The following is a 26,375-nucleotide window of genomic DNA, read 5'->3' as shown; positions in this document are numbered from 1 at the left end:
CGGCCCGGTGGGAGGCGGGGTGCGGCTTCCCCGGCGGGGGCATCCCTGCGGGCGCGAGGGGCGTGCGGGCGCGTGGGCTGCTGTGTGCACGCACACCCCGGGGTGGAAGGCGTCTTGGGCGCTGCCCGAGTGCTGCAGCTTCGATTTGCATATGTAAATGGTTGCCTGGGGTACGCAGCCCTCCCCGCTGAGACTGGGCGACGTCCGCCGGCTCCCCAGCACCTTTCCCCGCTCTCCTGCGTTCTCTCGAGCCTCTCCGAGGTCCTACACCTTGCTTCCGCTGGTTATTTTTCTGGTTTCCTCCCTCGCATTGCTTCTTGCTGCGTTCTGATGACCTCTGAGTAATGTTCCCCGTCTTTCCCTCCTTCCCACTGTTCCCAGTGACAGCGTTACCTAGTTGCTGAGCTGCCAGAAACCTGTTCCTGTATTCTCTTTCCTCGGTAGATTCCTCCAAGTGAGAAAGCAGTTGTCTTCAGTATGGTATGCCACGACTAGGCCTCAGTCCAGTCACGAAAACCAAGTATGCCGTTATAATTCATTTTCTTTACCCAGGGTACCTCATGGAGCTTTGATTTTCTTTGGTGCCCTTTCAGTCCCTTTGCAGACCAGGACGTTCACCACCATAATCCTGCAAGCATCAAATGGAAGAGTTTTTAAGATCGGAGGAATATTTATTTGTATCAGCCTGAAAATTAGTCTTTTTAAAAACCAGTGCTGCTGTTGAATGGGTCTGAGTCGCATGTGGCTTGGATGTCTCTTTTCCACCCTTGTATATTCGCTGAAGGCTTGGTTTTATTTATTTTAGATCTGTATTTCCTTTTGCTAATTTTTGTTTGCAAATGTAATAATACCTGTTGTAACTGACATACATAGATCTCTTGGGGGAATCAGTGTCATGCTGATTGTTAAGTACAGTACAAGAAATAATTTTGGGATATCTATTCTTCAAACATTATGAGGAAAGATGCCATCATAGGTGAGTCTGTACTGACAAGGAGTTTTTCTTTAATTCTATTCCTCTGATAAGAGGCCTTTTGTACTTCAGTGTTAAAGGGCCTTTATTTTGATGGAAACTTGTAGGAAACACTGTGGGGGGGTGCGGCAGATGCTTCAATTTCCTCAAGTGGCGGCGAGCTTTCATAAAACAAGTCCAGACATGTTATGGCAGTTGGTAGCATTTGATTTTCTGTTTATAGTGCTAATTTCCTTTATGCAGATGCTTTGACCCTCTCCTCTACCTTTTCTCTTATGAATTAGCACCATGTTTGTGGCAGTTTAGCATTAGAAGGACTGGACTACTGGATGGTTAGCCTCTAACATTATCAGCTGTAACTGGGTAGTTAAAGTTTTACAAAGCCGGTCTTTGTCTCTTTGGTTTCCCTTTCTAAACTGTCCATATCCATCTTTGCTTGCTGGATATCTTTGCTTGATTTAATTTGAGAGAAATAATATCATTATGGAGAATCTAGCTTTTTAAACGTTATAAATGCACATTGCTTTTATGTTCCTAAAAATAATGGGCAGCAAACTTCTGCCTGAGTCAAATAATCATTTTTCTGAATGTGATTAATGAAAAATGGTTTTAAAATCCTCTGGCTAATTTTTATGCATTTTTGTCCTTAACTACACCATTTTTCAATAACAGTAATTTCCTTTCCTGCCCCCAGACTGTGAATTTAGTATAACAGTTGTTAACTTGCTTGCAATTTCTTGCTACCATGTACTAAAAAAAAAGAGGTAAAATTAACTTTTAACTTTTCAAAACTTGATTCATTTTAGTAAATCTATTACCATAATGTATACATTTTCATTGCAGATGGAAAATCACAGCAGCTTAAAATAGCCATATTCTATTGACCAAGAAAAGAGTTTAATAATATTGAGAGAGTGCAGGGAATTGTAGATTTTGTAATAAGGATCCTAATTTGGGTTAATTAGAACCCTGGGAACTCAGGGTGTACCATAGTTCATTTTGAGAAACTCAGAATTAGAAATATCATCTGGGTGGGAGGCAAGAGAAATTATAAAGGCTGAGGATGAGGTGGAACATACTAGGTGTTTCAGAGTAAAATAGAGTAAGACCTATCAGTTGTTTAATAGGAAACTGGGAAGAAACAGCTGGAGACTGAGGAACTGGAATTATATAAGGGCTAGGGGGTATGATTCATTACTGTCCGTACCTACCAACCAGAAATACCTTATTTTGTGCAGGTAGTTTGCCTCTTGATGGAGAGAAAATATTTTGATTTTACAAAAGACTCGAGAATACAGTCTAAGGCCTTATGAGGTGGGACCATAAACTCAAGGGTCTCCAGGGAGCAGCCTGAGTGGGCACTCAGGTGCCAGGGAAAGGCAGGCCTGGTAGAGAGGACAGCGCCCTTGAACGCTAACCCACTGGTTGTTCCCTTTGGAGAATTGTGGGAGGACTCTAGCCAGATACTCCTTCTATCAGGAGATGCTATGACCCACAATTTCTTGATTTTTTGGGGGGTGGGTACCGAGAATCGAACTTAAGACTTTGCGCTTGCCAGCAGGCACTGTGCCACTGAGCTGTATCCCTGGCCCAATCTCTTGATTTTTAAACATTGACAGTGAATTCAGTTTTAAAAATGAAAGCATAACAAAACACTATTTCAAACAGTTCATCTATGGCTGTATATGGCCTAGTTGATGTCTGTTTTAACCTCTGTTGTAAGAAATCACTGACTCAGTCACTTAAATGTTACTAATTGATCGAAAAGACCATTTTTTACTTATATCTATCACATTTTACTTCCGGTTATTCCTTGATATTTTAGCTAGTTGTAGAAGTACATGGATTCTGCTGCTTTTTTCTTTTTTCACTCTGACATCATGTGGATGGAAAAGAGGTATTTGCTAAGATTCTTAGCTGGTAGGGTTTTTTTTTTTTTTTTTGACTATGCATAATTATTATCAAGAGTGTTTAAGTATGCCTGAGGGAAGGGGTCTGGACTGGGTGACCTTTGATGTTCATTTCAGTTGTATGACTTTTGGATTTAATTAGCTAAGCTTGTAATGCCATTAATGTTCATAGGCCAGAGGGATGGCAGTTGGAGCTGTGCCAAGTGATATGAAGTCAAATCTGTAAAGCCATTCTCAGTGGAAGAGTGTCCAGTCAATGTAAATTAAAGCAGGGGAAGTCTGCTAGAGGAGGCAAAAGGAAAAGGTCCCAGAGATAGGTTGGAGAAGCAGAGGAAGGAGACAGATGCCAGCATAATTTATTTACATGTCATATTGTTGAGCTCTCGTTACTAAGTTGTTTTCTTCTCCCCTGGTGGATTCAGGTTTGAAGACTCGACTTTGCATTGCTCACTGGATTATGCACAAGGCTCTCCCACCCAATGATCCTCTTGCAACACGCTGGGCTTCCTCCACCTAAGCAACCTTCATACTCTCCTCCTATGTCAGTGGCCACCAGGTCTACAGGACCCTTGCAGCTTCCACAGCAGAAGCCTTTTGGCCAGGAGGCTTCCTTGCCTCTGGCAGGGGAAGAAGAGTTACCTAAGGCAGGGGAGCAAGACTCTGCCCTGGAGGAGCTATGTAAGCCCCTATACTGCAAGCTCTGTAATGTCACCTTGAACTCAGCACAGCAAGCCCAGGCTCATTATCAGGTAAGGGAAGAAAAGAAGATCAGGTACACTGTATTTGCTGGGGTGAACATTCCATGCTATGCCTGTTTAGAAGTTGTTTCTCCCTATATGACCAGTTGTGCTTGGAAAATCAAGATGCATTAGAGAACAGCCAAGTATTTGTTTGACTAAAAGAATAATGTTCCGACTTTAAATATCATGTTTCATATAGTGATCCTTAACTTCCTACATTAAGCTGTCTGGCATTTGATAGCTTATGGGTCTTTGTGAGCAATTGTAAACCTCTGTGTGTTGTGCTGGCATTTGAACCTATGGTCTTAAGGAGAGCAGGTATTTTTAAAATGTGGCATACAAAACACAATTCAGTGTAAAATTATTTAGAAGCCAATGAAATTTGCATCAGTTCATGGTAATCTCTGCATTTGAATCTTATGCTTTCCATTTTGACTTCTAATTCTGTATGTTCTGTGATGGCTGAGGAAAACATGTATTTTTCCAGAGGAAGAATAAAATGACATCCAATTATTGAGCCTTATCCTTTCTTGATCATAAGCAGACTCAGGTTTCTTTTCGCCCATTAATATGAACTGACACTTAGTTTTTAAGATTCAGAGCTTTTGTCTGTAGGTAGAACAGCTAATACAAAGAGCTACTTTAAAGGGCACTCTGAGGTAAAAAATGAGAAATTAAATTTTGACTAGAAAGAGAGTATTTCTTTTTCTCTAGATTGTTATTTGTTTAAAGCTGTATAATCTTCTTATTTTGAAGAAGAGATGTGGGCAGAAGTGACGGCCAAGTGCCACTGAATGAAGGCGGCGCTTGTGGGCCGTCACTGATTTGCCTGTTTATTACCTCTGTGAGTGGACAGTATGGGAGAAAGCTGACTGTTATTTAGAAAGATGTTTCTCCTCTCGTGCTGCTCTGCTTCCAGCTTACTTTTGTTTACTCTGCCTGTAGCTCTTTTCTGTTTCATTTTAAGACTGTAGTTGTATCATTTTGTGATTGCCTATCAGAAGTTTGTTTTGTTTTTTTTTTTTGGCGCTGGGAATTAAACAGAGAGCTTTGTGCATGCTAGGCAGATACGTTAGCTTTGAGCTACATCCTCAGCTCCATCAGAAGTATTTTGTTGATGAATTGTTTCTCTGGGATTTAGGGGAAGATTTGCGATATTGCTTCCCTGGAGATTCTATTGCTTGGGGTTTTTTTTTGCCTCAGGTACAGAGAGTTGGGTTAATTATCTCTCTCAGTCTTGGCATGTGTCATTAGTAGTTCTTGAAGGCCTCCTTTTATTTATTTTTGTTGTTATTGTGCTGGAGATTGAACCCAGGGCCTTTGCACTGACAGCCTCACCCCTTTTAAATTATTTTATTTGAGGCTCAGATAGAACTGGTGATCCTTCTGCCCAGCTTCCCAGAGTGCTGGGATTATAGGTATACACTGCTATACTAGTCTCTTCTTGTTTTATTTTACATTTTCCTCTCATCCCTTCTCACATCACTCTCCACTGTAATATAGTAGTTTGATAGAGGACCTTCTATGCCTGTCTTTACTCTTCAAGTGGCATCTGTTAGGATAATTAATTTCAGACCTAGGATCTGTTAGCTTCTTCTTCATTTATTCCTGTGGGATGCTTAGTTTAATAGCCCAGGACTTACTTTGAAAAATCAAGCCTGAATTCTTAAGTTTTAGTGTTGGACTGTCTAAATCCCTTAGTAAATAACTAACAGGAGCAAACCCACTTTATGCTATACATTCATTCATATATATTATTCATTCATATATATATATATATATATATATATATATATATACACATTTACCTTTTAAGGAAGAGGTTTCACTCTTCGGGGCATACCAAATGTAATTTTCTGATGTGTAGACAGTGATGGATGCTTTGGTTTATGCATAGAGAATTCAGGTTGATGCAAGATCTTTGGGTGATAAAGTTAAGATAAGAAATAGAACCAGCTTTTTCTTTTACTGTGTATTTTTGTGTGTTTGCTCTCGAGGTTTTAGTTGGCAAGATTTGCAATTGTTTTATTTCATTTCCCTCAGTGACATGGTAAATAAATAAGAAAGCAAGTACATGGAAAGAGAAGCAAAATTTAGACAAATTCTCACAAATCAAAAAATTTTAATGGAACAGTTAGAGGATAGATGGGCTGTCACAGAGCAATGGAAGCAGCCAATCAGCAGAATGAAGACAGAGGAAAGATGAGGAGGCAAGAGGGTGCTAAGGAGGTAGAACCTGATAAAAGATGGTGGTTTGAGAACAATAGAACGTGTTTCTAAGAACTTAGCATGAGACCGATATTCCTGGTAATCATAAAGTTGGGCTGTTTTCACAGACAACCAAGACCATGTAGTCTACATATTAAAGTACAAGGCAATTTCAATGAAATAGCATAGAAGAAAGTTAACCTGAGAAATGAAGTCTGGATTTTAATAAGATAGAAATGGTCAAAATGGAGAGTTGTAGATGGAAGAATATGTTAGAATAGTAATGGTTGGAATGTGACTACAGCCTAGAGGTGGGTGGACCAGCACAGGAAAGGGTAGAGATGTGAGCCTGAGAGGTGAGTCAAAGAGTACAGAAATAGGCAGTGATAAAAGAGAGGGTATTAAACACAGGGCAAGACCCGAGAGTGAGACTTACCAAGCACCAAGGGTAGGCAGCATGGAAATGACAGTTATTGTTTACTAGTGAAAGCTAGGGTAGGCCTCAGGATATGGCTCAGAGATAGATTATTTCCCTAGCGCGTGCAAGGCCCTGAGTTTGATGTCCAGTACCAAAAAAACAAGTAGTTCAAGATGAAATAGAATAATGGCTGTAAAGTTTTATTTCAAGGCTAAAACTCTGCTTTGTAATTTTTAATACAGTGTGATACCAAGACTGTAAATCAGTTATTTTAGTTAGGTGCAAGACAGAAGTGGCCACTGGGAAGCTGTTTATAAACTAAAAACACCTTTATTCAGAGTGGTGAATCACTGTGATTATATTACCCAAAACTTTTTAGTCAGTTCATGCCATTGTTGAAATCACGAAGTTTCAAGTTGCCAGGGTGTGTAAACAACCATCCTTACACTACAGTCAGGCTATATCATTTCTCGTAATCTAGGACACACGGTGGAAACTGCTCAATAAATTCTTCCCTTTGAGCTCACTGCCATTTTCCTCTGGTAACCCCATGTTCCCAAACTAAAGCCGCCTTCTCAGTGACTCGAGTGTTTCTGTGGTCATCTCGGATATAGTGTTATTAGCAGGGAGTTTTAACCTAGTTACTCAACTTCAAAACATCATCAGCTGTTGTTTTATTTTGAATGAAGTTGTCTAATTTTGCAGTCTCAATTTTATGACTTTGGTTATAACAATTTCAGATTTTTGGAGAAACATGTCTTCATTTTATTAAAATCTGTCTGCATATTTCAGGTTACTTAGGGCAATCCTGGCATGGAGCATTGTGACACTGTTTCATCAACATAAAAGCCTAGAGGAAGAACTGCTTTAAGATGAAAGCTTATTAACAGAAACGAAGAAAAGCAAAAGGCATGCACAGATGAAGTTTGCTAAGGCGGTCACACTTGAAAGTTGCTGATCACCTGCTCATTTCATGTTTACACGGACAGAATTAGTTACTCAAAGTTCATTTCTAAAATTTGTCATAGAAAAGATGTCTGATGGTACTATTTAGTAGCCAAATAACATCACTCCCCCAGATTAACTATATTAATTAGAAAGAGAAGACATAGTTAAAAAAAATAGTTTTAGAATTATGATGCTGAATGTAGTGATCGTAATTCATAGTGAAGAGAATATAATTGTATTTTTTTCGTCCCAGGACTTCACTGATTTTGGCACATACATTTTAACATGATCACCCGTATTTGGTGGGCATGATCAGTAACTCTAACCTTAGCTTATTTTTATGTTTTCAAAATTCTCTTATCCATGAACTTGTGGTGGGCTATGCACGGTCAAAATACATTTCAGACTTGGTGTTACTTATATGCTTCATAAATGGTAAAGACGCTTTGGAATGCTTGGCTCTGCTACTTTAGGCAAAATACATGATCTGTATTCAACATCTGTAGAGTAGGGGTCATTATACTTCCATCGCTTGTATATTTTATGCTAATAAATACTGACTGATATAGATTTCTGTTGTTTAGTTTCACCTTGTAGTTTTAGAAGGACGTAAAGTGAGATACAGTTATCTTACTGTTGTTATTCCCTTGATACCAGCGTGTTGGAGGACCTTGTATAAATGAATAAAACTTTGTCCTCCTTGGTCATTCTCCGAAGTTGCTCTTCTAGATTCTGGTACCTGGTTATTTTAAAGGAATCTTACAAGGACTGATTCAACCAACAAATAGCATGAACATTTTTTGTTTGTTTTTGAGATAGGGTCTCACTACCTAGATCAGGCTTGCCTTGAACTCATGTAGCCCAGGCTGGCCTCAAACTTGTGGCAGTCCTCCTGCCTTAGTCTGTCAAGTGCTGGGATTACAGCTGTGTACCACCATGCCTGGCCAGATGAGATAAAATGATTCTCAAATGTAGAAGTGCTTTCAACCGTAATAGTAGAGTTGTTAGCTTACCCTAGAGGATCTAACCCTTGTTTATTCTCTTGTTTTTTGCTGTCTGAATGACCAGTTTTGTAAGCTCTTCCAGCTTGTCCTTTGGTCGCATCAGAGGACAGAAACTGTCCATTGCCCTGCCATTAGTCAGACTTTATCAGCTTCCTGCCTTTACATCTAAATCTGACCCTACCTCATCTCTTATTTCAGAAGAAGAGATTTCCCTTCTTTTTCCAAGTTGGATTCTAGCTATTCTGCCCTTTTGATTTTATCACCTGTTCACCTCAGTTAAATTAAAAACATGCTGGTCTCTTCCACATACATACAAATCACAACCTTTATATTTAATCCCTCTTGTAAGCAACCTTTCTCATCTTTCCTGTCAGAGTTTTACCAGGTATGATTGTCCTTTGTATATATTCATTTCCCATTCTGTTTTCCATTGCAATATTTCAGTGAAGTAGTCTTCTTAAGGTCATCCATGATTGGCTAAATCTATCTGGTTCTCCCTGGACGTCTTGGTAGCATTTGCAACGGATAACAATTTCCTCTGTAAAAAATTAAATAAAACCTTCTCCTCAAGATAATTCCTAAGGATCAAAGGGTTTATAATGAGAAGCTATAATTACTTGTCCTCTCTTCCTTACAGCTTCTCTTTTTTCTCTTTCCATTGTTTTTTTCTGTTTCCAAACTTGGATTGGCTATAGTTTTACTTTAGCACTCTGAAGACTGATCACATTTTTGTCTAGTCTGTGATCAAATTAAGTTTTCCATGCTTTCATTGAAGGTTGGTTCCAATTGGTGAAAATTGATAGTCAGTATTTGTCTTATTACAAGCAGGGAATTATTCACTGCAGAGCTCTTTCCATTCCTATATTTCTAGTGCTCTAATCCCACTGTACACAAGAGGTGTTCACATGGATAATCCTTTGTTGAATGTCACAAGTTCTCAAAATCATGTTCAGTTGAATTTGAATCATATAACTGGATACATTACATCTTTGAAATAGTTTTTTTTTCAAAGTTTTTGATTTGTTTTTGGAAAATAGGGGAAGAATCTTATGCCTTGAAAAGAAAATCTTGGTGTGATGGTGCATGCCTGTAATCCTGTCCCTCTGAGAGGCTGACGTAGGAGCATCACAAGTTCAAGCCCAGCCTGGGTAATTCAGTGATGGACCTGTTTCAAAATAAAAACTAAATAGAGAGCTGGGGATGTAGCTCACTGCAGAGGCCCCAGTTTCAATCCCTGGTACCACAAAGAACAAACAAAGAACTATTACCTTCTTAGTCTTTCTTTTAATTTCTTATAGTCCATATCATTTATTTTCATGAAATTCACCAGCATCCTATTCTAACTGGGACTAGTTCCATATTCAGATCTGACTCATTGTGTAGCTTTTCATAGTTCCTGAGTACTTGGTTACTTTCCTTCTTTTCCCATCTTTCCTTATTGCATTCTATTTGTATATCTTCATCATGACCCCTCCTGAACTCTTAATGACACTGTGTATCGTATGTAGTTCCCCTTTGTTAGGGTTTAGACCTGGATGTCTCCGAGACCCTCATGTGTTCAGAAGTGGGGATCTTTGGAAGGTGCCTGGGTTGCAGGGGCACTGAGGCAGACTTGTCAGGAGTTGGGGCTTGGCTGGAGGAGGGTCCTGGGAATGCGACCTGGAAGGGCAAATGTCTCTCTCCAGCTCCTCTTCGCTTCCTGGCCACCATGACATGAGCAGGTTTCCTTCGCCAGACCCTTCTACCGGGCCATTTCTGCCTCGAAGTCAGCTGACTCCAAGCTGAACATGTGAGCCCCGAAATCCTCTTCTTTAAGTTGTCGGTGCTGAGTATTTTGTCCCAGTGAGGAGGAAAGTGGCCAAGACACCCTTTCATCTTTGATCTCTCTGTCTTCGTGATCCATTCTCAACTGGCGGCCGTCTCGGTTTGTGGCAAAGCTGTCAACGGCGCACTTCCCCTCATTGCTCTCTGGTTGGGTCACTGTTAGAAAATAGACCTGTTTTCTTTTTGTTGTTGTTGTTCAGTCTTGATTTGTTGGAAATCATCTTCACATTCCTTGAAGGAAGAACAATATAAATAAGTATTGCAGTGTGCCGCTCTTAAATAAAATGATGGGGTAAGGGGAAGTACATTTTTCTGAATCCTTGTAGTTCTAAAAAAGTTTTGCTTTGTGCCTTCTTATTTGACAGCTCAGTCGTAGGCTGAGAATTATTTTTCCTCAGAAGGTTAAAGGATATAGTCCAATTTTTGAAAAGTCATCTAATGTTGCTGAGGAGAAATCTTACTCTGATTCTTACTTTGTAGGTGACCTGCTTTAATTTTGTGAGTTGGCTCCCTCCCCTGGCCATAAATTTTTAGGCTCTCCTTTTTATCCTTGGAGTCTGAAATTTCACATTGATGGATGTGTCTAGTTTTAAGTCCTTTTCATTTGTCAGTGTTGGTAGATCCTTTCAGTTTGTATACTTCTGGTTCTTTGAGCTCTGAGGAATTTTCTTTGCTACTGTTTCTTAGGTAATATCCTGCCTATTTATATATTTTTTTCTGTCTGTCTTTCTGGAAATCTAACTATCTCTATTGTCCTGCTGGATTTCTCCTTTTCTCTGTCTCTAGCTTGAGGTATAATTGATGGATTGGATTTTTAAAAAGTATAGTAGATATATTCTGTGGTTTTTCCTACACATACACAAGTTTAATGCTGTTTCCATTTTAACTAAGCACTTATGCACGGTGGCTGTAAATCTTGCAGCATGAGGTGTTATAGCAGTACTACTACAGATTACTTTTTCTTTCACAATTTTGCTCATAGATTTGTTCTTACCACGTATGTTAGTGACCTCAGCTTGTGATTTTTTTTTTTCTTTCCTTACTGAGAACCTCCACATTTTCACCTACAGGAAGTACTGTGTAGCTTCTCTTTGGCATATCTGAATTGCTAACATCACTACTTTTTCATCTGAGGGCCATTGTTAAGTGAAATAAGGATTACTTAAATGTAAGCACTGTAATATAGGGACGACAATAACCTGGGCAGTGCCTACGAAGTGACTAGCGGGTGGTGGCATATTCAGTGTAGATGTGCCAGACAGAGGAATGATTCATACCCGAGCAGAACAATGCAGGGTGGCACAAGATTTCAACACATGGCCCGGTGTGGTGGCACACACCTATAATGCCAGAACTTGGGAAGCTGAAGCAGGAGGATCACTGTAAGTCTGAGATCAGCCTGGCCTACATAGTGAGTTCAAGGCCAGCCTGAACTACATAGTGAGACCCTGTCTTAAGAAAAAAAAAAAAAGATTTTGCCACACTCAGAATGATGTGCAGTTTAAAAACTAAATTTTTTATTTCTGCAGTTTTCCATTTAATGTAGACTGAGGTTAAATGAAATCATGAAAAATGAAACTGTAAGGGGCTCAGGAACTATGAGAGTGCTTATATCTTTTTAATCATTAACTTGAAAGGTGTTTTGACTTTAATGTTACACTAATTTTGAAGTTTTGACTATCACTTTTCATTTGAAAGATCTCTCGATTGATTCTTGCAACTTGTGGTGTCAGCATCTACTAGATGTGTGATGCTGAGAACGTTTCCTAACGTGTTTCTGCCTCACGAAGATAGTGATTTTGATGATGGTGATGCTAGCAATACCTGAGAATTAGTATCCCTGAGACATTTACAATGATTCTTGTACCCAAGATAGTCCTGAGTACTATACTGGTGAGTGGTCCTAGGGTATAGTGGGGCATAGTGTGGCATGTGCTCCATAAGCAGACTGTCCCCAGCTGTGCTACATACTTGTGGCTTTGGACAAGTTTAGTTTTATTAACCTTTCAGTTGAAATTATTATAGACTCACAAAATAGTCCCCAAAATAGTACAGAGTCCGAAAGATCCTGTATGTACCTCATCCAAAAGTCCCCGAACATTAATATTTTATATAACTACAGTACAGTTATCAAAACAAGGAAAATATCACAGATGCACCAGTATCATCTAATCTGTAAACTCTCTGTACTTCATCAGCTGTGTACTAATGACCTTTATCTGGTTTCAGAATCCAGCCTAAAGGGGCCGGGGGTTTAGCTCAGCGGCACAGCGCCTGCCTGGCAAGCACAAGGTTGTGAGTTCAAATTCCTGGTACTGGAAAAAAACCAAAAAAAAAAAAAAAAAAAAAAGAATCCAGCCTGAAATTTCACTTGTAGCTTTCATGGTTCCTTTTAATTTGGACAGGTCCTTGGTTTTTTCTTGGTTTTTATTACCTTATAATTTGTGAAGAGCTTTTTTTCCTAAAATATCCCAACTTTGGACCTGTTTGATTACATCCGGGTTATGGGGTATTTGGAGAGACTTCTGTAAAAATGATACTGTGTCCTCACAGTGGTGCCTCAGGAAGGACGAGATGCCACAGTGTTGCATCACTAATGCTGCTCAGTCCGCTCACTTGAGGCAGGTAGGTGCTGACTGCCAGGATCTCCTTTGTGAAGTCGCTGCTCCTCTGTTTGTGTTGCCTAAGAAAGTGAAGAGACACTTGGAGACTCTGTATTTTATTTCTCATCTTCTCTTGCTCATGATGATCCTTCCTGCAATGGTTATTACACTGGTGTTTGCCAAACGGCAACTTCTCTGTTTTGATCTTTCTACGTTCATTAGAAACTTAGAATTTTACTTTAAGGAAGAACTTTCCCCTTTTCCCCATTTATTTCTTTCCTCAGCCATTTATTTATGTCACTGTGGATCAGTGGGTTCTTACTTCATTCTAGAAATATAAATCTCCTACTGTCATGTATTTGATGTTTAAAGGGCCCAGTATTTTACCAGTTGAGTCCCTTTGAGCTGGTGCTTCTCTTATTTTGACATGTTTGCATAATTTTTTGCATGTTTCCTTACTGTCTAAGAATAAAAAAATCTTTGAGAATCTTCTTGTTCTTTCCCCATGCCTGCCATTTCTGAGTCATGAATGGGTACTGAAGAGTGAATGGTATTTAGAAACTCAAATCTAAGGGCCGGGGTTATAGCTCAGTGGTGCAAACGCCTGCCTGGCAAGCACGTGGTTGTGAGTTCGATTCCCAGTAAAAAAAATAAAATAAATAAAATAGAAACTCAAGTCTAGGTGCTGGCTGTTCCCTTTGGTACAGGGGTGTCATTGTTTCCATGTTATCTACGTGGACAGAGCTAGTAAGTGTGTATTTGCACACATACATCTCTGTCTGTGTATAAAATATATTAAAAACTGAGTTCCAGCTGTTCCTCCGGTTTCGGGGCAGCACCACACTCCATCTTTTCTTATGTTTAAGTACTTTCTTGGATAGTGAGAAGTCTCACCTTTCATTAATTACAGAATTTGCATCTGCACACATACACTCAATACCCTAACATAGTTTGGGAATTGATAATCCATACCCTGTGAAAAAAACCAAACATACTAACAGGGGATAATGTCGTGTCCTGTTCTTTTTATCAGGTATTTCAAAGTATAGTCAAAATGTTGCTTCTTAAAGTTACTAGTTTACAACGGTGGGTCCTCCCAGGGTTTTGTAGTTACTATTTTGCAGTTACTTTGTAGTTACTGTTTTTCTTTGGTGTTTAGTAAGTTTCACAGAGGAGGATACTGTCAGACAATATGTTGGGAGTATTTTTCCCTCCTCCCCCAATGTGGTACTTAATGGTTATGTAATCGTATTTATTTCTGTTCATGTATCATATTGTATCTTCCCTCATTCTTGTTGGTTTCAAATCTATTTTTAAGTTTAGGTAATATTTATACAGTTGTAAGGGTTAAAACTATACAAAAATGTGTACTTAGAGGTGTCATGCTCTATTATTTTTTGTCGTTCATTCCTTTCCCCCCAACATTTATATTTTTAAAACTGAATTTAGTGCTGTTTTGTTATTTAGTGTTTTAGTATTTGATTTTCAATTTCTAATTGTGTTTCACTTATTGTGTATTGCAGATTCAGTGAGTTTATTCTATTTTCCCTTTTCTTTCCATCTTTATTATTTCTACTGTATAATTTGCAACATTTGAACATTACTCTTTTTTTTTTTTTGAGAAGGGGTCTCACTATGTAGTTCAGATGAGATCAGGTGTGTTCAGGTTGATATGGCTGTAGACCTCACTATGTAGTTCAGATTGCCCTTGAACTCACTCTGTATCCCAGGCTGGCCTTGAACTCACAGTGATCCTCCTGTCTCAGCTTCCTGAGTGCTGGGATTACAGGCATGTGCCACCACACCCGGCTTGAACATTATTCTTGCACCTTCGTCTCCACCTTTGACTTAGTCTTGAAGTTTTGTTGAAGATTCTTAGTTATTTCTTGGTTGGATGAAGGTCTTACATATTCATCAAGAAGGACTTAGAAGTGCTGAATTCCTAAGCTGTTATATGTTCACCACTGTTCTTTTCTTCTCTTGACAATTAATAAAGGGGTACTTGTCTGGTTATAAAATCTTTGGTCACATTTTCATTAAGTTTTTAAGAAAATGCTGTCTCATGGTTATTTTATGTATTGTGAATCCACTTTAATTCTCTTGTCTTTGTAAATTATTCATTTATTTGGCTTGGAGAGTTCAAGGGCCTTTTCTTTTTTCTTTGAAATTTCCTACTCTTTCTAAAATATGTCCCAGATTTGATTGTCTTGGGTTAATATTTCTAGACACTTGGTACAATATGTCCTTTCAGTGTGGAGATTTAAATCTTCATTTATTTTTTTTGAAAAATTAGTCTAGTTGTACGTATTAGTTCTATTTGATTGTTCTGTGTTTCTTTTTCGGGGATTCCACTTTTACAGAAAATGGGAATAATAACCTACATGATAGAGATTTCCTGGTTATTAAATGAGATAATATGTATGCAGTGCTGAGAATACTGCCTGGCGTGTAACAAGTGCTCAAAAAGTGTGTGTTGACATGATTGTGGTTGTTATGGATGCACTGTCTGCTTTAGTACTAGTAGGGGTGCTGCTTTGGAAATAAAATACTCGATACTATCTACACCTGACCCCTCTGGTAGTACTGTGTGCCTCATCTGCTGTTTCATGGACTGCTTCTGTCACCATGCCCTGAGCTTCTGCTCCATCTGTTTTGTGCTTAGTGACCTCTTCCTATTATCATGCAAACAGCCTAAGCAAAGCCCATCTTCAGAAAATCTTCCAGTGCCCCATTTCCCCCTGCAATGCTATACCTTACGTCTCTGCTCTGCGTCGTAGAAGTTTTCCAGGTACCAGCCTGTGGTGTTGCAGTTTTCATAGCTCGGCTCCCTCCTTAAGACGTTGCGCCTGACCTTTTATCTCTTACTGTTCTGCTGCTTTGACCTCTATCTTTTCAAATCAGGCATCACTTTGTCCTGACTTAATTCTGTGAAGCACTTCCTTTTTATGACTACTGTTGTTTTAAATTGTTATGAAATCTCCTCTAGACGTAAAAAAGCACAAATAATAGAACACTTCTTTTGCCATCTAGCTTAAAGTATAACTGTGCTTAATTGAAGTCCCGATACCTCTCTTCCCTGCTGTATCCCCTTGATGTAGCCGCTATACTCAGCTGGCATTATTGTTCCCTTGTACTTTTTCACCTTTGCTACAAAACATTTTTGACTATAGAATATGTGGCATTGTTTTTCATGTTTTAAACTATGTATTAAAATTATTTTTATATATCTTCTTCTGTAACTTGTTATTCAGCATTTTGTTCAGAATCATTTCTGTTACCCTTTTGGTTCCTTGTATGTTTCTTTTCACTACAGTATCGTGTCCCTTTGCACAAATAGATTACAATTTAGCCATTGTCCTGTACAAGGACATTGAAGCTGTTTCCACTTTTCCGCTGTGACAATCAGTCCTTTCAGAAGCATTTTTTTATTTTTTATTTTTGGTCCCGGGAATTGAACTCAGGACCTTGCACTTGCCGCTAAGCTATATCCACGGCCCCAGAAGCATTTTTATATGTTCTCTCATGTGTGAGTTTCTGTTTGATAATTCCTATAAGTAGGGTCTTGGATTATAATATATTTAATTTGATTAATTTCTTTGGAAACATCTTGACACTCTCTTGCCTGATTTTCATCATTTTCAGTTTCACTTTTTTGCATCTTTGTTTACCACTCTATGTTATTACGTCCCAGGGCACGGTCCTTTGCTCTTCATCTCTGTGCTGAGCAGGTGAATATTTAGTTCTGTGGTTTTAGGTATCATCTACACAATGTTAACTTCTCCAATTCTATCCCTAGCCTTGCCTCACTCCTGAGCTCCAAGTTGAATTCTCTCTGGCCCTCAAAAGAGATCTCAGACCTGACACGGTCAAATGGATGTCTTGATGTCCAGCTCATCCCCTTTTTCTCCACATTGCACAGCTGAAGGCCTCTCATTCTTCAGTTTTTAACTCCTGTGTCACTCCATGGAAAAGCCGCATCTTTCTGTCCCTGCTTTCCCAGCCATTTTCTATTATATCATCCTGTTTTATTTTCTGCAGAGCAGCTGTCAGTCACTATATATATATTCTGTTTTTACCCTCTGGATAAGTTTCTTGAGGGAGGGACTTTGCCTTTGTTTATCATTTTGTCTCTTTTTGTTGGAATAGTAACTAGCAGATAGGAGGAAGACAGTTAAAGCCGGGAGTGGTGGTGCATGCCTGTAATCCCAGCACTCAGGAGGCTGAGGCAGGAGGATCATTGCGAGTTTGAGGCCAACCTGGGCTACAAAGTGAGCTCAAGGCCAGCCTGAACTGCATAGTGAGAACCTGTCTCAGAAAGACAAAAAAAAAAAAAAAAAAAAAGAAAAAGAAGAAGAAGACTGTTAACTATTTTTTTTTTTTTTTGGTTTTTCTCTGGTACCGGGAACCGAACTCATGACCTTGCGCTTGCCAGGCAGGCGCTTTTGCCGCTGAGCTAAATCCCCAGCCCCGACTGTTAACTATTTAAACTTATTATCCACTTCCAAATCTGTGGATTCAGGTTCTCACCTAGTTTAAAGATTCTTCAAATTCTTGTAGCCTAGACTTCCTTAGTGGTAATTCATGTGCTGCACTGTGTCTTGGATTCATTTGTATGCCCTTTAATTGGCTTCAGTCTCAACACATTGACCCAAATTATCTTCTTTCCAATGCTGTATTGTCTTAGTCCATTTTCTATTACTATCACAAAATACTTGGGGCTGGTTAATTTACAAGGACAAGAGGTTTATGTGACTCATAGTTTTGGAGGTAGGGGAATTTGTTTTCTTTTTTTGGGGGGTACTGGGAGTCCAATTCAGGACCTTGTACTTGCCAGGCGTGCACTTGTGCCACTGAGCTATATCCCTGGCCCGGAATTTGTGATTCTAGCAAATATGAAACTTCTGGGGAGGGACTTGTGTGGTGTCATAACATAGTAGGAAGTGGAAAGGAGGAGCTAGTACACGTGGGCGAGCACACTTGTGAGAGCCTAGGGCTCGTTGCCAGGCTTGCTTTATTACAACAACCCGCTGTGGGGAGAACTAACCCACTCTAAAGGAACTGAGTGAATCTCCACGAGGGACGAGCCCTCCTGACTTCAATGACCTCACAGACGTCTCACCGTCTGTGTTGCGTTGACAATTAAATCTCAGTGCAAGTTTTGATGGGGAGAGACCATGTTCAAACCATAGCACTCTTCTCTTAAAATTTTTTTTTGATGACTGGCATCCTCATTTTCACATGGATTTGCCTCCCTCCAGCCCTCATTCCAAGTCGTTATTACTTGTTTTTACCTTCTGTACAGTTCTTGTGTCCTTCCCTCCCTCCAGCCATTGTCCTGCAGGGAACCCTCACTTTGCCCCAGGGCTACTTCAGAAGCTCTTGTCTTTCTCCTCTGTCTTTCTGGCTCCAAGGCCTTAAGTACCATCTGCACGTTCACACCTCTTTTCCCTCCGACCTCCCTCCAAGCTCTGCTTTCATTCTAGGCTTCTGTGGTAACACTTCGGTTTTCATCTTATTTGATAGACCTGGCCTTCTGTCATTTTCTGGACCATTGCTCTCTTCCACACTATTCTAGTGTTCTTCTAGTTAGTGTCCTACAATAAGGTGTGTTACAGAAAGTCCTTGGCTTTTCTTGTCTTCCCTGCTTTTACCTTCGATCGACTCTAATATGTGCCCTGTGATGACTTCAGGTTGCCCTGTATCAGATACAGTGCAGTCACGACCTTGCGTGGCTTCTAGTCGCTCAGGCTTGCTGCTGCCTTGAAAGTTAAGATCTGAATCGTCAGCACAACCGCGAAGGGTGTACTTCCTTTGTCTCAGCTCCTGGTTTTTGGAAGACCATCTCCCCGTGAGGCTGGGCGTTCGCTCATGCTAGTTCTTAGTTCACAGTTTTCTTCCCCCGTCACTCCTACCTCCCTGGTGAACTTTTGTTCATTTAACGGGTATCTCACCATCTCCTCTTCCAAGAAGTCTTTTGATACACTGAGGCAGAAATAAGAAATTCCTCTCAGTGTTGTCTTCGTGGTTTTCTTAAAAATTATTATCTCTACTATAATACTTGAATCTTTTATTCAGTGAATGTTCATTGCTTGCTTGCTGTATGTTAGATATTACTGTGGGCATCGCAGAGAAGAGTAAACAAGACCGACAAGGTTCTTATTTTTAATGAGTCTACATTTTTGAGGAGAGGCGAGAGAAAAAAATAAGCCATGTTATTTTAGATAGTGATAAGTGGTAGTAAGATTAAATAAAATCAGATGGTGTGGTAATGCAATAGAGAAAGAGTATGTATATCTTTGTACATGTGTGTGGGAGGTTATGACGCTTCAGATGCAGTGAGGTACGGTGTTTGAGTTCAGACTAAAGATATTACTCAGCTGTGCTGAGATCTGAAAGAGCTACGTTCTAGGCAGAAGGAACAGCAAGTATAGTACAAAGAGGAGCCAGAATGAGCTGGGGGTACTTAGGCAGAAAACAAGAGTATCAGAGGCAGGAGCAAGTGAGCTGGGGAAGGGAGCCCTGCGTGGTACAACACCAGGGAGGTAGACAGGACCAGGGGTGTGGGACCCCAAAGGTAAGATTCGTCAGTTGTAAGAGTAGTGGTGAGAAGCCGCTGGAAGATTTAAGCGAGGGAGTGAGGTGATCTTGTTTGTTTCCATCCTTCTGGTTTGTAACAGGGAGGAGGAGTGTAGCGGGGCAGAGACTAGCTAGGAGGGCTGGGGATATAAGCTCAGCTGCACAGGCGCCTACCTGACAAGCACAATGTCCTGAGTTCAATTCCTGGTACCAAAAAAAAAAAAAAAAAATAGCTAGGAATCGTCGCCCCTCCAAGTAAAGAGTGTGGCAGCTTGGATTACTGTGGTATATTTAGTGTCCATGGACAGGAGCGGAGTGACTCAGCATACGTTTTAAAGCTGGGATGGTAAGACTTGCTGATAGATTGGATGTGCTGGATTTAGGGAAAGGTGGATCTGCCAACTCACTGTGGCCGTGGTAAGAGCACAGCTGGGCGTTCTGAGTAAGCGCCAGAGATAACCTACCTCATTACTCTAATTGTTTTTGTTTCACTCTCCCTTAGACTGTGTGCCAGTCTTCGTTTTATTTCTTGGTTGCAGCATAAAGTAGATGGTAAATAAATGATTGCTTGCAGGTTTGAATTTACAGTGTGGCTTTACAAATATACTGTTTTGCCCATATTTAGAATGCTTTGGGACCACTGACCCTTGCCACAAGTTTATTAATTTAAGGGATATAAACCTGTGAATAGTAAAAAAAAAAAAACATGATGAGAGAGGTCAGTCCATTTTCTTAGGGGTTCATAGCACAGCCTGAACTGAAGCCGTGGCTGTTCCACTACTGAAGCTGTAGTGGAAAGGGCCGTGGACTGGATTCAGAAGGCTTCGAGCCTCGGCTCTGCGACTTTATCCTTCCGAAAAGGTCCTGTCCAACGGACACATCTTACCTTTGGTGTCCCACATCCTCTGGTCCTGTCTGCCTCTCTGGCATTACACCACGCAGGGCTCCTTTCCCCAGCTCACTTGCTCCTGCCTCAATACCCTGTTGTGTGCTTCTTAAGCATCCCCCCAAAGCAGTTTTTTAGCTGTCATCTGCGGGTTACATCAGCAGATTTCTCAGACAGCATTTTTGTGAGCAGCAAGTCTTTTGTAATGAAAAAAAAAAAGATACTTTGTGAGGGCTGTTAAAATAATTGGATTATAGTGCTGGGGGTTTAGCTCAGTGGCACAGCGCCTGCCTGGCAAGAGCAAGGTCATGAGTTCGATTCCCGGTACTGGGAAAAAAACAAAAACAAAAACAAAAAATAATAATAATAATAATTGGATTATTCACTGCATTCCTCAGTTTCAAAGGTGATTAGATCAGAGTGTCAAGGAATTTGTACTTAAGCAGAGGCATATGAATGTGCAGAAACTGGGGGAAGACACGAACCACTGGAAAATGGTGTGTGTTTTCAGAAATACATAGGAAATTAATTTTGTTTGGCTTTGTTCTCTTCTCCTTCACAGATAAATTGAGTCATTCCCTAGCGCCATTAATAGGGTCTTTTTCTTTAAAATCTAATAAACATACCTAGTTTGTGGCCTGTTTACCCATTGTAGTGTGCATAGAGGAATCATATGTAATTAGTATTGCTTGTGGGCTTTTCTTTTTAACATGAATGTATTGATGAACTCAATCTGACAAAATTTCCTCATGGTGATTATTCATTGTATTTTTACATCTAGGGTAAAAATCATGGTAAGAAACTCCGAAACTACTATGCAGCAAATAGCTGTCCTCCTCCTGCCAGAATGAGCAATGCCGTGGAGCCTGCAGCTGCTCCTGTTGTTTCAGTCCCTGCGCAGGTGAGACATGCATCGGGGTGAAACAGTGTCAGGAAACACTATACGTGACTATGCACGTATAGTCGTGAATGAAATTTGTCATTCATGTGTCCATTAGGACATAGTTTGTACAAATACTCCTGAGAGGTCCTACTTGGTACCTCTAACTTCTTGAACTGTGTACTGACTTTATTGCATGTCAGAATCTTTGAACTTTGATATTTATGAAGCACATATTTTAATGTGTCTTTCTTTATACATTTCTCAGAATTGTGGGGTAAATATCCCTGAATGAAAAGAGAGGTGTAAAAAAAAAATTATTACCATCAGTTCTACTTATATTGTATCTTCCATTTACAAGACATTTCTTTTTTTTATTTTAAAGATAAAAGAATGAAAACATATTAAAAAATACACATACATTTACACAAGAACACAAAAACAATACAAGCAATACGGAATTTCAGACAAGGTGATAGGAAATTAACAGTGGTTGTTGTATTACATATTGATGTCTTCCAATTGGTTACTCAGATAAATAGATATAGGCATTCAAGACATTTCTTGAGATTGCCCTTTCCTTACCTCTGTCCAAAGAGCTGGTATAAATACTGTGTAGACTTTGGAATTATGAGACACACTTGAGAGGCCAGTTCCTTTGGCTCTTTGAAAGTCAGAGCAAGTGGTTCAAGCAAGGTATTCCTGCACTTTAGTAGCCTTTGAAATATGGACTGTACTCTTGAACCTATCTTTGAGATATTATCTGCCCACAGAATGACATGAAGAATAATTATTGAGTATGTTTGCCAGGTGTTCTTTTATGCTTTATTTCCTTTAGGACTGGGACTAAGGTGAGATGAAGGATACCTTGATTTGGGCACAAAGTTTAAGGAGGACTCAAAAAACAAACAACAAACAAAAAACTCATACTCAGTATAAGTCCATTAATGAAACATTTAACAAATTCAAAATTAATTTAAAAAATAGTGAACAAATCATCAAAAACTTAAAGGTAGGATAAGTATTACTGATTTTCCTTCTGCTTTAGGCTGCAGGATGACTTGGCATGGTAGTGGTGCTGACTCTGTTTTTCTGTATAACTTTTGATATTTTATTCACTTTTTCCATTCGATTTCACTCTTTAAAATACTTCATTAAAATATTATTGAGATTACTAAAGATTTTTCTCAAAAACAAAATAACAAAAACAAAGACAAAAACAAAACAACACAAAAACAGTAAAAATGATACAGAATTCAAAGAAAAGACAATAGGAAATTAACAATGGTTGTTGTATTAATATTATTATCTTCAAAGCAGTTGCTCAGATTACCAGATACAGGCATGCAAGATTGATCAAAGAATTAAACATTAACTGTTCCTTTCAATAAACCATTAGAAATTAGTAGTAGAATAGCTATCTTGTGTATATGTATATATTTTTGTGTCTTAGCTATCTTGTGTATATCTATATATAGGTATATATATATAGATATATAGATATAGATATATTTCATTTCCTTCTTTCTTTTCTCCTTTCCCTCATCCCAGTTGTTCTTTCCTTTCGAGCAGTTTCTTTCCCTTTCACAGTATCTATTTACCTTTCAGATTTTATTAATTCTACTAAAGGTCTTTGATGTTCCTTTAAATTCTGTGCACGAAATAAGTGTCTCATTCCAGACTGGGGCCCCGACTTCACTGAATGCTTGCAGCAACTTAGAGGTGTGAGCCTTATTATTCACAGTGCAGTCCATGGGCCAGCAGCATGAGCCCCTTTACAGTTTCATTAGAAGCCCCAGAAAGCTAAGTAACTTTCTTCAGTGTTGTATATTTTGTAAAGTGGTGAAGCAAGAATTTCTTAGGATCTTCTAACCACCGTGGCGTAATTTTACTTTTCTGGAGTCAGTGTTTCAGTACTGAATATGTGGATCACGTCCAGCTGTTCTTCCTTCTCAACGATTTGAGTGGAAAAATGAGATATATTAAAATGGAATCAGAGGACGTGAAAAACACCTAGAGTTTTTCAAGCGAGTAGTTTTCATGTTGTTGTTTCCTAAAGGCCACTGTAGAGTTGGATGGCCCGTCCCTGTCAGGGATTGTTTTTGCCTGGCTCCGCCCTTTGGAAAAGCAGCCTGCACTGCTTTGTTTTTTTTTTTTTTTTTTGCGGTACCAGGGATCAAACTCACGACCTTGCGCTTGCCAGGCAGGTGCTTATGCCTTTGAGCTATATCCCCAGCCCAAATAATTTTTTTTTTCCAGTAACGGGAATCGAACTCACAACCTCATGCTTGCCAGGCAAGCCCTGTGCCGCTGAGCTCAATCCCCAGCCCCCTGCACTGCTTTGTGTAGCAGCAGAGCCCTTGTGATTTTTGAAAGCAGCTATCATATACCCAGAGAATCTTCTGTTCCGGATCAAACAGTTCTGTTTTCTTCAGCTGTTCCTGAAATGATATGATTTCCAGAGTCTCTATCCCATGTATTTTTCTCCTCTAGCCAGAATCTACTTTGTAACCTTTTGATAACATAAACATAGTTGAATGTCTACTGTCTGTCTTCCAGGCACTGTTAGGTTTCCTTTAGCATGTTGTTCCCCACCCTTTAACACATCATCTGGGTCTTCTAGTTATTTCTTTCCTGATTATGTTACATCGGTACCTAGTTTGTAGCCTTTATGAAGTCAGGGGCTTTACTTAAAAAAAAAAATACAGGACTGTATCCTTCTGAACTGCACAGCAAGCCCAGTAAGCAGCTGGCACGTAGCAAATGCTTAGTGATGTTTTCTGAGCAGACTCTACTTGCTCTGAAAATGAGATTTTAGGCCTTAGCTATTTATTTACATGTTATTTATTTCTCTAAATCCTCTACGTTGGAGTTTTTAAACTCACCTTAAAATTCTTTTCAATAGCGATAGATAGCAGCAAGCTATTCAGAGTTCGGTACATTGCCAGACGTGATTATAAGACAGAAGCATGATTCAAGCACCTCCAAGCCTTTTTTTCCTCTGGACAGCGGCGTGCTGGTGGTCTCGCTGTACCCTTTGGCTGTTTTCAGTTCTTAGAAGGACCTTTGAGAGAAGGAACGGATGAGCTCCATGTTTTCTTAAACCTTGCTTCTGCTGTGTTGTGTCTTTGATGTCAGATGGGCTCCTTTAAGCCAGGAGGCAGAGTGATCCTGGCCACCGAGAACGACTACTGTAAGCTCTGTGATGCCTCCTTCAGTTCGCCGGCTGTGGCGCAGGCTCACTATCAAGGGAAGAATCATGCCAAGAGGCTGCGGCTGGCTGAAGCTCAGAGTAACTCGTTCTCGTAGGTATTGCCATTTTCTCTGAGGCCAGTGTGTTACGTGAGACGGACTATCTGTAAAGAGAGTTGAAAGGCATCCTTGTTTGGAATTCTCTCACTCTTTCAAAATGTCTTTTCTCCAGGGACTCATCAGAGGTGGGTCAACGGCGGGCCCGGAAAGAAGGGAATGAATTTAAGATGATGCCAAATAGGAGAAATATGTATACAGTACAGAATAATTCAGGTATCCTGTATATTTTCACATACTTTGGAAATGTGCACATGCATTCCATTAATGGTCTCTTATTTTTATTTCCTTTAAAGTAATGGATAGCCCTGAGAAGTCAGGGTGAGCCATTGTTTTGTTGGCCTAGTGGCCTTCCATGCTGGTGTTTATTTCAGATCTTATTTATTTCCTACTTAGTGTATTACGTATTTCTTTCAGGTTTAAACTGTTGTCTGTGTTTGAAGGTCTCTTATCATAGTTCGTTTATGTTTATTTTGTTATTTGCCAGCTGGAAAGTGTAAAATGCCTAATGAAAATGGGCTGATGCTTTAAACTTGCACTATGTTCAGATCACATTTCTTGGGGAAAAGAAAAATAAATATGGGGGCTGGGGATTTAGCTCAGCGGCACAGCACCTGCCTGGCAAGTGCAATGTCGTGAGTTCGATTCCTGGTACCAGGAAAAAAAAAAAAAAAAGAAAAAAGAAAAATAAGTACAGCAGTTGTTTTAAACCAGGGTAGAGAATCACAATTTTCTAAGGTGTTCTTATAAAATGTGCATACCTGAAACCATTACCATTACGTAGAGATTTTCAGTCAGTAAGTTTTGGAGTAGGACCCGGACCTAACTGTGCTTTGAAAATCCTTCCTTAGTGGTTCTGATACACACATTCAATCCAGAATCCCTTGTTTAAAGGAATTGTATTTTCTTGTCTTTAGTTGGGACACTAGGACTGAGGAGACCCTAATCCTTCTCCCATCTCAGCCCATGAGAGTACACAGGACAGCAGAGGTCATTTATGTGACCTGGAAAACAAACAGAACAATGTTAAGACATCTAAGAAACACTGCAGTATGAATAGTAAAAGTCTAACATATAAGTAATTATAATTAATAAAAGTGTCATTTTAAAAAACCAAAATTATCAGACTGGGTAAAAGAAATCTAGCTAAAATGAAGGAAGCCAGGATAGCTGTGTTAATGTTAGATAAATACATTTTAGGATGAGTGTAGTATAGATTGTATTCTCTAGTTAGAATGCAATTAAATGAGATGTCAATAATAAAAAAGTAAAAACAAAATTTCTATGTGTTTGGAAATTTTTGAAATATTTCTAAATGATTCACAGTTCAAAGAAGAATCATACTAGAATTTAAAAATTCTTAGGGGCTGGGGATTTAGCTCAGCAGCAAAGCGCCTGCCTGGCAAGCGCAAGGCCGTGAGTTCGGTTCGCGGTACCGGAGAAAAACCAAAACCAAAAAAAAAAAAAAAAAAAAAAAAAAAAAAAAAAAAAAATTCTTAGAACCAAACAGTAATGAAACTATCTTATCAATAATTGTAAAAATTGTAAAAATTGTGAAAATTGTATTTTGAAAAAAAATATATTATACAAGAAAAGAAAATTAATAAACAATGGCCCAGGAAAGTCAGTAATGTAGAAAGTCAGTAATGTAAAAAGAAGAAAATAAAATTCTCAGCAGTGTCATCAACATTTCTATATGTCATCTCAATCTTTTCAGATGTGTTACTCCTTTACATATAAATAGGGAACTGGGTGTGGTGTGCACACCTGTAATCCCAGCCCTCAGGGGGCTGAGGCAGGAGGATCACCATAAATTCAAGGCTAGCCTGGGCTACAAAAAAAGGATTATATTTTGTGATATTCTCCATTTACTTAATAGCATATCACATTTTAATGTAATTAAGATTTTCTATAGCATTATATTTATTGTCTTCATAGGTATTTTTTCTTTTCGTTCTTTTCTTTTCTTTCTTTTGGTCATGATGGCACCAGAGTCTTGCAATGCTAGGCAAGTGCTCACCACCAAGCTGCTTCCCCAGCCTACACCACAGTTTCTCATTGCATTCATTACCGTACTTTTTCAAATCATGCATTTT

At 39.4% G+C, this 26,375-nt stretch overlaps 1 protein-coding gene across 4 annotated transcripts in view; it reads left to right on the top strand.

Moving 5' to 3' along the window:
- The first annotated feature begins 216 nt into the window (after positions 1 to 216).
- Zmat3 (zinc finger, matrin-type 3) overlaps positions 217 to 26,375 on the top strand; it is a 31,288-nt gene continuing 5,129 nt past the window's right edge. For 2 of the 4 annotated variants that reach the window (XM_005383034.2, XM_005383032.2), the window contains exons 1-4: positions 3,276 to 3,632; positions 20,872 to 20,991; positions 24,109 to 24,275; positions 24,395 to 24,495. In XM_005383034.2, the coding sequence (XP_005383091.1) occupies positions 3,363 to 3,632; positions 20,872 to 20,991; positions 24,109 to 24,275; positions 24,395 to 24,495 (658 nt within the window). In that variant the 5' untranslated portion in view covers positions 3,276 to 3,362. Of the gene's footprint in view, positions 521 to 1,719; positions 1,738 to 3,275; positions 3,633 to 20,871; positions 20,992 to 24,108; positions 24,276 to 24,394; positions 24,496 to 26,375 lie in introns of those variants that run through there. The other 2 variants (XM_005383033.2, XM_013513603.1) reach the window with 2 other exon arrangements.

The sequence above is a fragment of the Chinchilla lanigera genome, unplaced genomic scaffold (genome assembly GCF_000276665.1).
Source record: "Chinchilla lanigera isolate Chin_1 unplaced genomic scaffold, ChiLan1.0 scaffold00019, whole genome shotgun sequence".
In the NCBI taxonomy this organism is placed as follows: Eukaryota; Metazoa; Chordata; class Mammalia; order Rodentia; family Chinchillidae; genus Chinchilla; species Chinchilla lanigera.
Note: the sequence above shows the minus strand (reverse complement) of the source record. Positions and strands in the feature narration are given on the sequence as shown.